The 16,461-nt window shown below is 45.9% G+C and overlaps 1 protein-coding gene across 2 annotated transcripts in view; it reads right to left on the reverse strand.

Moving 5' to 3' along the window:
- The window catches only part of vps50 (VPS50 EARP/GARPII complex subunit), a 135,694-nt gene extending 119,233 nt beyond the window's left edge, over positions 1-16,461 (reverse strand). For both annotated transcript variants that reach the window (XM_062529423.1, XM_062529422.1), the window contains exons 1-4: positions 16,322-16,461; positions 15,687-15,755; positions 5,954-6,076; positions 3,762-3,833 (exon numbers count right to left, since the gene is read on the reverse strand). In XM_062529423.1, coding sequence (XP_062385407.1) covers positions 3,762-3,833; positions 5,954-6,076; positions 15,687-15,755; positions 16,322-16,354 — 297 coding nt within the window. In that variant the 5' untranslated portion in view covers positions 16,355-16,461. The remainder of the gene's footprint in view (positions 1-3,761; positions 3,834-5,953; positions 6,077-15,686; positions 15,756-16,321) is intronic.

The following is a 16,461-nucleotide window of genomic DNA, read 5'->3' on the forward strand; positions in this document are numbered from 1 at the left end:
TTTATTTTTTACTAGAAACAGTCAGAAAATCAAAGCTCTCGTCGGGGTCGGTGTGGGGGGGTGGTGGTGTGTGTGTGTGTGGGGGGGGGGGGGGTTTAGGGGGTTGAGGAGGGACAGCGGAGGGGTGATGCGGAGGCCAACTGAGCCTGCCGGGCAAACGCTGCCCTCACCGTCACCTCGGTCAAACAGCTCGTCTACGGATCACCAAACGGGAAGCAAACACATCCAGCGTCAGGGGGAGAGGTCACAAGGAGCATGTAGTGTGTGTGTGTGTGTGTGTATGTGTATGTGTATGTGTGTGTGTGTGTGTGTGTGTGTGTGTGTGTGTGTGTGTGTGTGTGTGTGTGTGTGTGTGTGTGTGTGTGTGTGTGTGTGTGTGTGTGTGTGTGTGTGTGTGTGGTGTGTGTGCGTGCGTGTTTGTGTTATATCTGTCCCACTGTGTTTATTCACATGGAATGCGCACGTGCACACACACACACACACACACACACACACACACACACACACACACACACACACACAGCCCAAGGGCTAAGAAACACACAATCTCACCAGGAAATGTTAAGACTGAGTTTCCTAGTAGGATCTGAGGTACAGGGATTGAGCTTATAGCTAGTGCAACAGAAGAGCCTGCTTTATGGACATGCTTGTGATTTTTATTAACACTAGAAGCGCCAAGCGCCGGTCATTTGACCGCTGACGCGTATTCCTAGAAGCGCCGTGGGGGTTTGACCTAGATATACCTAGAACTGCCGGGCTGCGGTCATTTGACCGCAGCGATTAAAAAAAAAAAAAAATCTTTTCACTCGATTAAATTCCAGGACCCTACGTTCACGACTTTTCCTGAATACGCGTGTTTTGTCACCCAGAATTTTTACATGATCGAAAGCACACCGGTACAAGCTAGTTTAGAGCTATTTTGCGCTCATTATGTGACAACACTATGTTGTCTCGCGTTCGGCCATGTTTGTCCAGGCTGCTATTCTCTTTTCTCACAGCAGATGTCGCAAGGGTTTCCTGACAGTGGGGCATGAGAATAATATTTTACCATAAAACATATAGTTTATATATGTGCAATATGTATTATATGTGATTTATTTTAATAACTATTTTTCATTTACATGGCATAGTCTATGGAGGCGATTTACAGTGGTAAAATGCGAGTTTGTTTTGAAAATGTTGCGACGTTCTATTAGGCAGGCCTACATGTGTAAAACATATTTTCAGCTGAAATTCGTCCGTCGTAGCCTATTTATGTACGTACGTACATTCATAGTTGTATATCTTATCTTGTATTTGTATGGAGTGAGATAGCTGTCAATATATTCGTGTCATAGATTTGATGCAGGTTCGTATTTGTGAGTTCTCAAATGAGTCCAGTCGTGCATAAAATATATTGTGTGTATTTTATCCATCAGAATACGGATGGGAAAAAAAACGAATTCAAAAATTACAAGTAGGCTACGAAATCAAACTTTACAGGTAGGCTTTCATTTCTGAGTACGACTTCGCACAAATGACTGAACTGTCAAAATACGTCATCGCCACACAACCACTCCAGGTAGGCTTTCATTTATGAGTACGACTTCGCATAAGTGACAATTACGGCCCTCTTTTATACTCCAGATTTTGCTGAGAGCAAAACTGAGACATTATTTGTTTGCTTCACTCTCTGAGTTACGTCGAAAGGTGTTGAGAACGGCGAATGGCGCAGCGGTAACTTCCCTGGCTGCGACGCAGGAGACCCGTGTTCACATCCTGGCAGGGACGTAATATTATAGTTCATTGACCGATTTTGAACGTCGACGAATAATTATTTTTTTGTTAATGTTTTTTTAATAACTCTCTGAAATTTGTTTACCATTAACGAAAAATAATTTCGCCAGCCAATAATTTTCTAAGCCAAATTGAGCCGCCATCTGACAAACTTTGGCTAGCAGTTAGACTTTTTGCATCTAAAAATAATTATATCAGACACACGCGAAAAATAAACGCGAGCCTATAAACGATTCCCACTGGATACACCATATCAGTATTGTGCTCGTTACTACGATAGGCTACTCAGGACTGAGTTGCATGTTCTGTAGACATGAAGTGGCAACTAAAGCCATCATCAGCCATGAAAACTTCAGCCAGCCGTTATTCTCAAAGCAAATGGCTTCGGGGTCTATAGGCTACATAACACACATTGCAAACATAGCCTATTTGAAACCGATCATTCCCCCTCCCCCATACACGTCTAACCAGTTCATGAGGGGGGTGGGGGTCGTTTTGCTACGTGTGGACATGATGTTAGGCTACAGACATCACTGTGGCATTGGTAAATGCCTCCCCACCCCCACTGCATGGCTGTAGGCTGGCTGTTTGTTGTTTACATGCAACTCGTGGAAGAATGCGCAATCATGTTTCATCGTATATGCGCGTTTTAGAATGTTCGAATTCGCCAGCGTGCGTGTAGGCCTAGTTGTGTGAATAGAATATACTTTATTGATGCTTTGCTCAAAAGTACTTCTGCCATAGCCTACACAGGTCGGGGATCGAACTAGCAACGCTTGGACTTAAGGTCTGAAGCTCTAACCAGTGGGCTACGGCTTTGTCCCTTCATGACGTTAATCTGTGTCTCAGTACATAATCACGAATTCACATAGAAGTTAGCTTAAATTGTAGAAACAATAGACCTATAGCTGTTTTTCAGCAGACATCGAAACACAGCCTACACATTCGCAAAACGGAGAATATATTTTTCACTCATAATTTTTAATTAGCCTAGGCTACTTCTCGCGCCTATGCCTGCTCAGCATTTCTGCTCTCTCTATCTCCCTCCCTCCGAGGTAGCTAGGCCCTAGATGCTTCTCCCTAAATGAATGAACATTGTCTTAGAAAGTAGCCGCGGTAGCCTGTAAAATGCGGTGTGAAATCCTGGCTACTGTGTAATTGAAACCAGACTAGGTTAGGATCTTTGTTCGGTCCGGTCATTTTCGGCGGCGCGAACATAGCTACCTATTAAATGAATAGAAGTGTAGGCTATTTGGGGAGTGAATTAGAACTAGCCACCCACACCCATTCATTTTAGAGCTTAGATTATCTGCCCAAACCCGAACTGCGGGTTACGGATCTCGATATCCAACAACACCGGTGTTGGGTCGACATTTTTCATCCTTCCCCTCCCGTCGGGTCAGGCTCCTAATCACAGAACGCGTATGCCTCCGTTTTAAAATAGCCAAGATTTCTTAGGCTAGCATACAAAATGTAAAAACGAAATTTTAAAAATGAAATACTTTCTCCTCAAACTTTTTTCCTCAAACAACACAAATCAACACAAATAAATGAACAGATAACTCAAACGTGCTGTAGGCCTATGTCATAATGAAACAACCACAGACAACACACAGTCTGACAAATGTATTCAAACGATTTGATTCGTGCACGAAGCGCCATCTAGCTGTCATTATGTGTAAGTAACAGCCTCCCAGTCTAAGGACTCAGCGGTCTTTTGACCGCCTCGCCGCGCTTTAAGTAGTTCACAACAGCACGGCGCTTCTAGTAGGTCGTCAAAGCGGTCAAATGACCGGGGCGCGGCGCTTCTAGGTATAAGTGGGTCAGAGGGGCGCGGCGCTTCTAGTGTTAATGGAAGTGGAGGTGAATTTGAGTGTGTGTGTGTGTGTGTGTGTGTGTGTGTATGTGTGTGTGTGTGTGTAGGGGATTAGCGGTCCACAGCAGAGAGATGGAGGAATGAGAGCCATGTAGGATCTGGTACCCACCGCCGACTGTTGCCGCTTCAGCTTGTCTCGGTATTCCTCAATCTCCTGGAGGTTGAGGTCAGGTGGGAGTTTCTGTCAAAATGAGGGGGAAACAGAGAACACAGATTACTACAGACATGGGTGGATCATGCAGTCAATAACTCAGAGAGAGAGAGGGAGACGCATGAAGTTTATTGGGATGCGATCGCTGCTGTTTCTGTGGCTCGTTCAAGGCTCCACAGAAGATCTTTTCCGATCCTCGTGATTTTGCTCGCCAAAAGTTGAAAAAAGGTGAGGATGGTCTGGATGGAGCCAATTAACAAGCAAGTATTGATTAGCTAATTAGCAGTACTGAGTACTAATCGGCAGTAGATGCAGCCTCGTGCATGACATTGTAAAATCCTAAATAATAAGCAAACAAAATCCGGTTAAATCAAACCGTATACACAATAAAACAGTGTCAAGCTCCAAATAGTAATTTCCATAAAATTCGTTCACGCCTACATTGTCAAAATGATTGCTGTGTTTACATTTCACTTTCTTAAGGTCATTTCGGCTTTTTTTTTTTTTTTGTGTCCCTACCCAAAGGATTTTCTTGCTCATCTGTTTTATGGCGTGGTAATGTAGGGATCTTCCTGTTTAATGGATGGCATGACTCACGTAGGAGACAAGGACATTCCTTAAAACAGAACAGCGCTTAAATTTTAATAGGGACTCGAGAGCGACTTGGCCCCAACTTCTATTTGTGGAGGACGAGGTTACTACATGTTTAACTACGCCTCAGGAGAAAACAAATGCATTAGTCGAGGGATTTGGATAAATCTACATCTAAATGCCAAGAGTGGACTGTTAGCTAAAGAACTTGGCCAAAGGTGAATTCAAACCCCTTATATTTGCATGCAACAGTTCAGAAGCAGCGTGAAATCGACCCAAATCCTCCCGCACTTCATCAGCAATCGACAATAAACACAATTAGCCCCCATTCCCGGCACACAGAGAGGAAGGTGGGGAAATAAACAAATAAATAAAGTGGGCGGGTGGAAAAAGAAACCGCGGCAGACAAGTAATTACTTTCCCCTCCGCCGGTGCCGTGTGTGTGCGGCGTGCCGTCTCCTCTCATCTCTAGCGTGATGTGGGGCGGCGCGGTGCGGTGTGGTGCGGTGTGGTGTGGCAACGCGGCTGAAACCCTAATGAGATTTCACGCCCGCGTCTGAGCAGATAATCCATCAATCTGCCGGGTGCCTGTGCAGATGTCGTGCAGACACAGGTACCCCCTCGCAGACTACCCACCAGCCTACCTCCACACACGCATCACCACATCCACATCCACCTCCCCCATACCTCCCACACATACATACACACACACATACATACCCACCCACACACATGCACGCGCGCACACACACACTCACACCCCCACACACCCCCACACACACACACACACACCCACACACACACCCACACACACACACACCCCCACACACACACACCCCCACACACCCCCACACACCCCCACACACACACACACACACACACACACCCCGTGCTGCTCTTGCTCCACCGCTGGAGGGGTAAATGAGGAGGTTAGTGTCCAGATCGCCTCCTGCACGCTGCTCCCTGGAGATAACAGAAGTTAGCGGCGGGGAAACCGGGGTGCTCTAGGGCCAGTGGGGTGTTCTGGTGAGGCGGGGTGGCGGGCAGGGTGGGTGGCTGGGGCTGGGGCTGGGATGACAGATCCCGAGGAGCCCGTCCTAAGGCATCGTGTGCAAGTCACATGCAACCTCGGTCAACCAGGAGGCTATGGAATGGTGGATGGTGAACTGCTCTCCTGAGATAACTTAGTCCGTGGTCTGAGGGAGTGCAGGCCAAGGCCAGCCAGGTGGGCTTACCGCTGAACAGAGACAAATGAACCAATCGGTCGCAGAAATGGCACGATAAAGCCGCGGAGCCAATAACGGTACCTGCATTCCCCCGACCGGTGAAATACCGCTCCCAACCCCTGTTCCCCAGTGAGATCGATTTCACCGGATTCCCCATTACCGTTGCAGCGTGTAAGAACAACCCTTAACGACCCACACACATGTGGATACGCACTGCGCGTGAGCTCAGAGGGTTCAACTGCAGGGGTCACCCTCCTGACGTATCCTCATCGGAGGGGGGGGGGGGGGTTATGGGGGGGACTGAGCCCCCCATGCCGTCTCTGTCTCGCTCACCTCCAGCTCGTGCTGCACCATGTCGAAGGAGTCGCTGGAGAAGTACACCTCCTCGATGCTGTCGATGATCTCCTGCTCGGCCTGCGGGTCGATGGGCTGCTCCCGCATCTCGCGCAGCTCCTCCTGGGAGAGGAGCGATGGAGGAAGAGGCGGAGAAGGAAAGAGAGAGAGAGAGAAAAAAAAAGGGATTAGAGAAAATAAAGCAGGAAAGGAAGGGAATGTAAAGAGAGACAAAGATGGGCAGAGGGAGAGGGATGGCAAAGGGAGAAACAGAGAGAGAGAGAGAGAGAGATAGGGTAGACAGAGAAGGAAATAAGAGAGAGAGAGAGATGGGGTAGACAGAGAAGGGAAAAGAGAGAGAGAGAAAGAGAGAGAGGGATATGGGTAGACAGAGAAGGAAAAGAGAGAGAGAGAGAGATGGGGTAGACAGAGAAGGGAACAGAGAGAGAGAAAAAGAGAGAGAGACAGAGAGAGAGCGAGAGAGAGAGAGGCAGTGAGAGGGAAAGGATGCAAATGATAGACAGTGAAAGAGGAGAAGAGGGAGTCGTGAAACACAGAGGGGGGGGAAAGAGAGAGAGACACAAACATTGAGACAAGAGTTGGACGTGGCTCCCCGGGGAGTTTATTGTTGGTTAGCAGCTCCATCCGCTTGCTTAAAGATTACCACCAGGGAGGAGAGGAGAGGGGGAGAGAAAAGAGGTCTCCCTGGCGCTACCCTGGAAGCCAGCAGAACACATTGATTTCTAGCATCGAGCTGCCTGGCACATTTAAGACCACAGATTAAGCATCTCGAGCTCTCGTCCCCGGAGACACATATTCATGGCATGTAATGAGAGGGAAAAAAGCCATCGATAAAATCAAAAAGAAAAAAGACACACACACAAAAAAAAAAACAGAAACACTGTCTTACGGGGGTTTTCTGCCGCTTTGAAGATTCAACTATGAAGGACACAACGAGTGCAACAAAGATGACAGAACTGACGATGCTACTACAGAGATGTTATTTAGAATAGAGGTACGTTCCACAAGGGTCAACAATATGCAAACAAAAACAAAATGGCTAAATGCAGAGGCAAAGTTATTATAAATTTACCCAATGCCTACCCTTGAACTCCGGAAATGTCCTTTCATTCCACTGTGTCTTATTTGCCCTTTCATCTTCTTTCATATGTTAAACCCTACGCCCCAACAGCTTTGAAGCTACAGAGGCAGAGCATGTGAATGTCTGCTGCTACCTGTGATATTTATTTCACAGAGAAAAATACACTATAATAGAATACACAGTACCTTGTGAGTGTGGGAATATTCAAAAGCGCCCAAGGCCCTCTCTGTCTCTCTAGGCAGAGCTCAGAAACAGAGGCGTTTTTGTAGGGGGGGGGACACAAAAGTGTGTGTATGTGTCTCAAAAGTCCAAACCATTCATTCCATCCATTGTACTTTTCTGTAAACAAGGCTTTTGAATCAAACCTAGCGGTCTGGTATGAGTGGGCTCTAGTGTGTTAGGATTATGCGATGCCGGGCGTCATGGTTACCCCAGCGCAGGAGGGTGATTCAGGTCCACCTCCTCCTCCTCCTCCTCCTCCTCCTCTACAAAACTATTCAAAGTTAAGGCACAGTCTCTGGGTCCAGGAAAAGGAAGGAATGGGGGGATCAAATTCTATTACGCACAGGCCTATGGTGCTTTCTGAGCATCTGAACACACACACACGCTCACACACGTGTGCAAAAAAAAGGTGAAGCACCCACGTGCACACGCATGCAATGTGCACAAAGACACACAGACACACAGAGAGAGGAACTGGGGGACCAGAGGATGTGCCCTAAGTTTGCAGAGCTCTTCTTTACACATCTGCACGTGCACGCATACGAATGCACACGCGGTGAAGCACCCACACGCACACACAAGTGGGTCGCACACCCACACACACGGCCACACAGCCACACAAGTGGGTCGCACACCCACACCCACATACAAGCATGCGCTCGCAAACACACGCACGCAGAGGAGGCAGATGCGTGACTCGGAGTATTTCCGTGTGTTCCTTGAAGCTGCGGTGGCAGAAGCAAGCGGAGAGAGATGATGAGAGCGCATCAGAGGGCTACGGTACAGGAAGTGTAAAGAAAGAAAGGTAGAAAGAGAGAGAGAGGGAAGGAGGGAAGGAGGGAAGTGAGAGTCTGTGTCAGTGAGTCAGTGAGAGAGCACATGAGAGATAGAGATGTCTAGATGAAGGGAGCCAGGGAGCTGGTTAGATTGGTGGAGTGAAACCGGATACAGAACGAGGGAAGAAGGGGAAAGAGAGCAAAAGAGAACCAGAGAGCGAGTGTGTGTGTGTGTGTGTGTGTGTGTGTGTGTGTGTGTGTGTGTGTGTGTGTGTGTGTGTGTGTGTGTGCGTGTGAGTGCGTGTGTGCTTGTGTGTGTGAGAGAGAGAGAGAGCTGGAAGCAGTGGGCTAGCCTAGTAGGTAGGGATGTAACGATTACCGGTGTGACGGTAAACCATGATAAAAATGTTGACGATAACAATTACCGTGTTCATTTCGAATATCATTATTATCACGGTTGATACTACGGTATGGTAACCGTGTGTTTAATTCCTCCCAACTTCATCCGAGCCTGTTTTTGACACAAGCTGGTAGGCTACTATGAAACAAAACTTTATTTTACTAATTCTGTTGTCTAATTGATGGATTTAACTACGATTTGGATAAGGCTACACCTGCTTTAAAAGGGCTTAACATTTTCACCCCAAAACGTGCGCTGTATGTAGCCACTTTGCGTCTTTTTATGTAGGCCTACATGTTCACATTAAATCTATTCCACTAACGTTATCAGGAGAATGCTGTGAAGTTTTATGTTGAGCGCTGTGTCACTCATTGGATATAACAGATACCAAACTCCAAATCATAAGTTAAGCTATAAGCAGCCAATTTAACATTTCCAGCCAAGGTAAAGTGAGCACAATGCCACGGTAACCTACCTACAGTGAGCTATGGAATTTAGTTCATTAGGCCTACTGTTGTGTTTAATTCAATTTCCGAAAAAAGCTACACAGCCCATTGGCAAACTTTTACATCTTGAGAGAATTCCATCTAGGTAACAATCCCGTTAGCTCGCGCGTCATGTCTATCAGTTGTCTAGTGCTCACCAAAATCATAAAGTTAACATTGCAAGACACTTATCTTTTCTATGATTCCAGCAATATTTTCTTTGACGTGTTCATTTTTTGAACGTTCATTTTATTCAATGAAAACGGATATCCTTGAACTATGCACGACAACTTTCCTAAAACCGAATGAAGGTTAATATAATTAGCCTACTTCACGTATCTCTTAAAGTGACAGGCACTCAATTAGACCTACACAACACTATGACAACACCCCTGTAGACAAGTGTAATAGTTTAAAAATCAATATGAAGTATTCAAAATACTGAATATGTTTAGCTATAAGTAATTATGCAGATCCTAAAATATTATAAACTATTAGCAAAATATATAAAGTTTATGAATTCGAAATATGCAATAGAAACAAAACAAGCCATTTTCTCTGTGTGTGGAGGGTTGAGCAGAGACTAGGATTGCCACTGCTGTGAATGATCGGTATCCTGATGAAGGCAGTAAGGGTTTGCCTATATTCTTAATGTAATAAACACCGTCACATTTTTCTTTAAACTATTTCAGCTTGTGTACACCTATCAGTGCTTTCTTAACATATCGTAGGCCCTAAACACATTTTCTAAAATACCGCGATAACACCGAAAACCGTGATAATGTTGGTCACTATAACCGTGGGGTTAAATTTTCATACCGTTACATCCCTACTAGTAGGTGTGGTGGGTGAGGGGGTGGACACCAGTGTGGAGGCGGACGTTTGAGGAAGGGTGGTGTGGGTGGGGAGGGTGCTGTGTATGGGGAGGGTTGGTGTGGGTGGGGACTGGGGAGGGTTGGTGTAGGATGACTCACCCCAGCACGAGAAGAGAGAGGGAGAGTCAAGGAAATAAAAAGTGTCAGACAACTGCAAAAATCCACCATGAGGGAACTGAATTTGGAGGTGTGCGTGCGCGCATGTGTGTGTGTGTGAGTGTGTGCGCTGACATCCTCACTGGGGCTTCCATGCCTGCTGCCGTGCTGTCTCCAATTCCCCCCAATTTGTCTGTTTGCCGATCTGATGGTGGCTTGTTTGTTTGTTGTGGTTCTTTGTCACACAACTCTTCAAAAAAGGGTTTAACTTAAGAGACAGTAGCAGGCTGATGAGTTCCCTTCTGAGGAACTCTCCTGACAAGTGTCAAGTGCCTCAGTCACATTAAAAACAAACAGGAGGGAAGGCCCGGTGACTTTTAAGCCGCAAACAAGGGATAGAGCTTTGCCCAAATGAACCTCAAAGGAGAGCACTAGAGTAGTGTATCGAATACTAAAAAGACTAAACCACACTACACAGCCACGTCACAACGCATGTATTGTGCAGATGGACATCACCAAATCAGCATTCAATCAGAACTACCACAATGGATAGACATTGGACTTTTTAAGGTGTTTAGCAAAGTGAGCCAGGTGTTCAGGACAGGGGAGAGAGTGTGCAGGAACCTTTGTTGCATCACTCCGCCAGCAGGGGCACTACACCTCATTTGCGACTTCCCAGGGCTTTCCACCCAATTAATTAACTCGCTCCACCAGCCAACAATAAACGGAGAACTTAAGGCCTTTTCGTCATGGTTTCATTTCTCTCTCTCTCTCTCTCACCCTCTTTTATCTGCAATTAGCTGGGAGAAAAAACGAACAAACAAAACCACTGAGTTACCCCTCGGTACATGAAAAGAGGCCGCCTCTGAAGTGGCGTCTCTCAAACACAGCAGCAAAATCAAAGCCTCGGCACAATGAGGTGCTATCAAATAGAGGACGACACAACAGCAACTGTAGAGCAGGACAATAGGGCTTTGAGGGGTGGGGGTTGGGGGGGGGGGGGGGGGTGGAGAGAGAGGGACTAAATGGGGATGGGAGAGGAGAAACGAAGGGATGGAGACATGGAGAGTGCAGAGTGGAGAGTGGACAGAAGAGTCTGAATGGGTTTGATTGGGTTCCAGCTGCTAAAGTTTTTGCTTTTTTTGATGAAGTGCAACTGCGTCATTGACACCCCATATCATTACAGACACACAAGCTTGCTTCCTTGTTGGGGAGTGGGGCTGGGGGATGGGGGGGGGGGGGGTGATGGGGCATAGCTCACTCCAATTCACACATTCTCTTTCCCTCCTCCCTCTGCGAGCCCCTTCCTCGTGCTGTTGACAGAAAGGTGACGCGAGAATGAGGCTCGAGCCAAATTAACCTCGCACTAAATCCTTCGGCGTGACATGCCGACATTTTCCACGTCATCGTCGCAGCACTTTGATGTGCTCGTGACTGAGCTCACCCTGAACCCCAAACCTGTTCCCATCTCGAAAAAAAAAAAAAATCCGTCTCCACTTTGCCCCAGCTCCTGCTCTCATTACAATGACGCCACTGCCCCCTGCTGGGCAGTTTATTGACCACAATGAGATTCCCACGAGATGTTTGGTGTCCACAGAGAGCACATTTCAAAGGAGATGCCAGGGAGGATGTAGCTTTGTTTAGGCCCTGGCAATAAAAGCATCTTTAGAACAGCGTGGAGGGAGAGCTCTTTAAACAGTCGGGCTATCTAGCGAGCAGTCAGACACTTTTCTGTGAGCAAGCCAGAGTGAAAAACCCTGGCAGAGCCAGCAGAGTGATAACAAAGGACACCAAAGCCGGCACAATATGATGATGGGACCGATATGAGACAATGGGACAACAAGATGCAACCCTCCTAAGGGAGAAAGGGACAGAGGGAGAGAGAGAGAGTGAGGGGGAGAGAGAGAAAGAGAGAGAGAGATGTGAGTGGGCACATCTTTATTATCAGCAATATCTCCTAGTCAGCAGGCACAAAGAAAAGGCAGAATAAAGCACAGCCAAGCCACATCTAAACCTTTTCTCCCATACAAAAATCGTTCTCTTCTCTCTTTCCTTCTTCTCTTCTTCACTCTCTTCTCTTCCCTCTCTCTCTTCTCTTCCCTCTCTCTCTTCTCTTCCCTCTCTCTCTTGTCTCATCATCAATTTCATCATCAGATTGTGCCGGTTTTGGCATTCATTGTTAGCACCCCGCTGGCTTTGCTCTGGACATTCTGGTCCCACAGCATAAATGCCTCCCAATCCAGACCCATGGTGCTCTTTGCGAGTGTTCCCTCAATTAACACGGAGCTCATCCATAGCCCACTCCCCTTCCCTCTGTGTTCAATTGGACCTCTTATAGAGTCGACAGAACCCATCATCAGGTCATGCAGCAGGCATCCCACCCACGGATGCCCCTGCTGGCACCACAGGAGTGCCGAAACACCACCCTCTGCCTCCATGACCTTGGCAAGGATAACCTTCAACCATTGATCATTCACTTCTCTGTACCTGGTTCCCTATTCAAAGCTGGGCTCGGGTTGAGCATTGGAGTTTGTTTGCAACTGGTCTGTCGGCAAAACAAACGTAGGTGCTGCCAGTCAAGATTTATACATGACATGGGTGTAACTCAATTCCCTTAGAAAAAGGCATTGGCATCCAACCAAGGGTGAATGTAGGCTATAAAACTCCATAGACAACATTAGTTGTTTTTCCACGTGTGAAAGACAACTAATCTTGCAACAAAGTGTGTTTCTTTCCATTTTCTGGGGGAGAGAACATTTGTTGACAGCTAATTAGAGGACTGGGATTGAGATTCATGGGCGGTCCTCATTACGAACAGTAAAGACACACTACGGTGAGTTGCAAAACACTCAGAAGCTGGAGGGTACAAGTTAGTTAAATTACTTTAGAAATCTGTCCTGCATTTAACCCATCCAAGGGTAGTGTGCGCACACACACACACACACACACACAAGGAGAACACATACACACACCAGGAGCAATGGGCAGCCCTTGATCCAGTGCCTGGGGAGAAGTTTTTTTTTTTTTTTTTTTTTTTTTTTTTTCAATCACAATATTTCAAAACTTTCCCATGAATTTGCAGGACTTTTAATCAAAACATTTTACAACTTAGAAACAACTGCACAGGCCTAGCTTAATCGCTGGATGGAAATTAGACAGCCACCCATTTTATAGCAAACTGTATCCAGCTTTTGAAAGCCCGGGATTTTAAAATTCCATGATTTTCCAGGCTTTCAAAAAATGTGGGAACCTGCATCTGGCAGTGGGAACTTCTCACTCCACTCAATCCTGTTTTCCCTCTAAAAACAGTTAGAACACTTAACTTAAATGACTTCCACCAAATATCTTTGTAGTTATCCTGCCAATCATTTAACACCTCCTTGTAAACAAACTATCGCCCTATTCCAGAGAGTAAACTAGTCAATGGAGTCCATTAATATTCACAAGAAATGACACACAGACAAATTCTTGAGGGAGAAAAAAGCCCAGGTGTTGTTTCATTTACTTGAAGATCCTAAAAATATGCTTCCTCGGAGAGACCTCTACTGGCATCCCTGGTACAATCCATCACGCTGACACAATCAATATTAAATCTGAGAACAGGGGGAAAAAAAACAAACTGTCAAATATTCAAATTTTTGCGTGGCGGCGGTAATTAATAGAGGTTTAAAAAGCAGCACCTCATTTATTTTGCATTCAACTCGTCCCCCAGCAGCCGGTTTTGTTTACTTTCCTGTTTGTTTGTGTTTGTGCTTATTTCCCTCCCTCTTTCCTTTCAATCACAGCACACTTGTGCAATGACGCCGTCCCTGCCTGCAGGAAGAGGCACGCTTAAAACCTCTGGGAATAGGCCACCAGATGTTCTCCGATGAGAGAGAAGAGAAAAAGAAAACGCTTCTCTCATCTTCCGTCTCGCCCGCCCTTCTAAAAACGGTCAAGGGTAACATGATGAAAGTGCTTTCTTTTCCTAAAAGACTACGTGCCAGGCGGTTCTGCCGCGTCTAAACTCAAACTACAAAAGTAACACACTATAAAAAGGGCCACCAGAGACCATATTTGAACGCTGGGCGTGGGGGTTGCTGACAATGTTGCTGGGTAATACGCACTAAGATCAGTTATCACTCAGCTTTAAAAGAGTCACCATGGTTCATTAAGGCTTGGTGATTGCCAATCCATAAGCCCGTACAGTATACCGGCAAAGGATGATCGACTACAGGCACTGAACAGGCCTGGTGGGGAAGGAAATTAAAAGTCCTGTTGAATCAACGTCTGCACTAGTTGGTCCCCCAGCTCAAGAAACTCTCCGCAAAGAACATGGAAGGTCAAAAAGCTCTCCAAAAGGCAAACGGTCTACTCTGCTTTGAAATCATTAGACTATTGAAAATGAGTGAGAAAGCAGCTTTTCAACCAGCTTTTCAAGATTTTTGAGGATTTTGGCCATGTTTGGCCTGAGGACTAACTAATGCCATCTAATGACTAACACAATCTTCTGGTCATTTACAGGAATCATGACTAATAGTTTCATTTTTCATGAATGACTACATTACCTTGGCTTTCCAGACATGTTTTTCCCCCCTCAGACCACAGAGATCTATATCACATCCAAAATCAGTATAAATTGGTAAAATGGCACCACAGACTAGACAGACTTCCCTGCTGGGCATGCACTTCTGGCCAGGCCAGCTCAAGTGAAACCTTGTCCACGTGCAATGAGATAACCATCACATACAAGATGGCTGACTGACTACCAACAGGAACAGCCACCTTGAGTAACATGACCCCGCCTCATTGTTAGTGTGTGAAACACACAGAGACACACTCGCAAACAAACCACACGCAAACGCGCACGCGCACGCGCACGCGCACACACACACACACACACACACACACACACGCACACACACGCACACACACGCACACACACGCACACACACGCACACACACGCACACACGCACACACGCACGCACACTCTCTCTCTCTCTGTTAATGGCTCTGGACTAGATGTAGAAAGTCTGTGAAACTAATGAATTCAATTATCCGGCTTCTCTTTTTTTCCCTGCCTCACAACGTAAGTGAACCAGGAATCAGATCTGCCAGCTTCTTTCAAATAAAAATCCTCAAAGTGCGTCATATTTATTTATTGCGGACTAAACTGGGACTTAACCGGACATAAAGAAGGCAAACTGTCACATAAAGTGTATCATTTTGAATTTATAGCCCTAACTGAAGAGGCATGTTCAGTTTGTGTAGCATTTTGGTCTTCATTATGCAGAACACTGCTCATTGATTGAAACACAGATAAGAAGCCATTTGTATCTTTGTGATTAGAACTTTCTTACTTGACTTATATTAACTCTGAGTTGTAACTTTCATATGACTGAGCTCATTTTGCTGAAGAATCAGGAAGCTTGCAATGAGCTTTAGACAATGTGGCAATGCATTACAACTACTTACTGGTAGGCTATTATGAATGTTTTCGGGTGGTATCTGTGTAACAGCATCAACATTTCTCATCCTAAAAATGTAGGCCTATTGATTGAAAGATTATTGAGAAAGCACAACTATTTTCAGCCACAAGCATTATAACATTTGGTCAGCCCTGTTCTGTTGCAGATTACCTTCAACATCCAGCCGCTTGTTGGCCTAAACCTTCACAATTCTCCATTGCCAGATATGACAACTAAGTTACAGTAGATGGTTAAACAGGTCGTCTCCAGCTGTAGGTTAGCCAACAGCTGTGTGTTACTGCAGCTACAGTGCTCCATAACTGACTCACCTTACTTGGGATCCTGAAATTCTCCACGGGGCTCATATCTGCCATGCTTTCCTGGGGACTTTTTAGACCCTTGGGGGGAAACGAAAAAATGAAAGGAATAAAGGCAATGCTCCCTCGTCTTCGCCACTGCGGATCCACTCCACTCAAAATCATGCCAATGACATCGATAGGAGTAGCCTACACTGACAGATAGCAGACAGTCTCAGATACGTCAACAGATTACAATCGTTGTGACTAAAACCAGTGTGTTCAGTCCCTGCCTCAGTTAAATCAACGGATTCAGGTAAGCCAGCATGTTCTTGTCGTTAACCTGAATAGCACCCAATTTTAACGTCAGGCTAAAAATGACAAGATATATATTGCACTTCCTCCTCGTATGCGTAGGTTACCCCTTCAGCAATGCCATGTCACCTAAGCATCTCCAGCATAGCTATAGATCACTTATCTATCGGGAAATGGGTCGACACTTCTCTATTTCAAATGACTAAGACAGTAACATTACTACCAACATCCCTGCCAACTGAAAAACCTTGCTTGCTAGCTGTTGCCAAAGCATACAGCTGGTTAGCCTGTGTTTTGCTAATGTGGGCTTGCCACTTTGGGCACAAGGGAAAAAAACAACGGTTATAACTTACCTGTCGGGCCATTAAAGACTTAATTTTCTGCATCTTTGCTCTACGTCAGACAACAAAACAGGAGACTGTTTGAAACATAAAGCTGTGTGTCTCTTTGAGCTGCTCTGATCTGCTACAGCCAAACGAAAGGGGCCATGATA

This window comes from Sardina pilchardus, chromosome 24 (genome assembly GCF_963854185.1).
Source record: "Sardina pilchardus chromosome 24, fSarPil1.1, whole genome shotgun sequence".
NCBI classification, from domain to species: Eukaryota; Metazoa; Chordata; class Actinopteri; order Clupeiformes; family Clupeidae; genus Sardina; species Sardina pilchardus.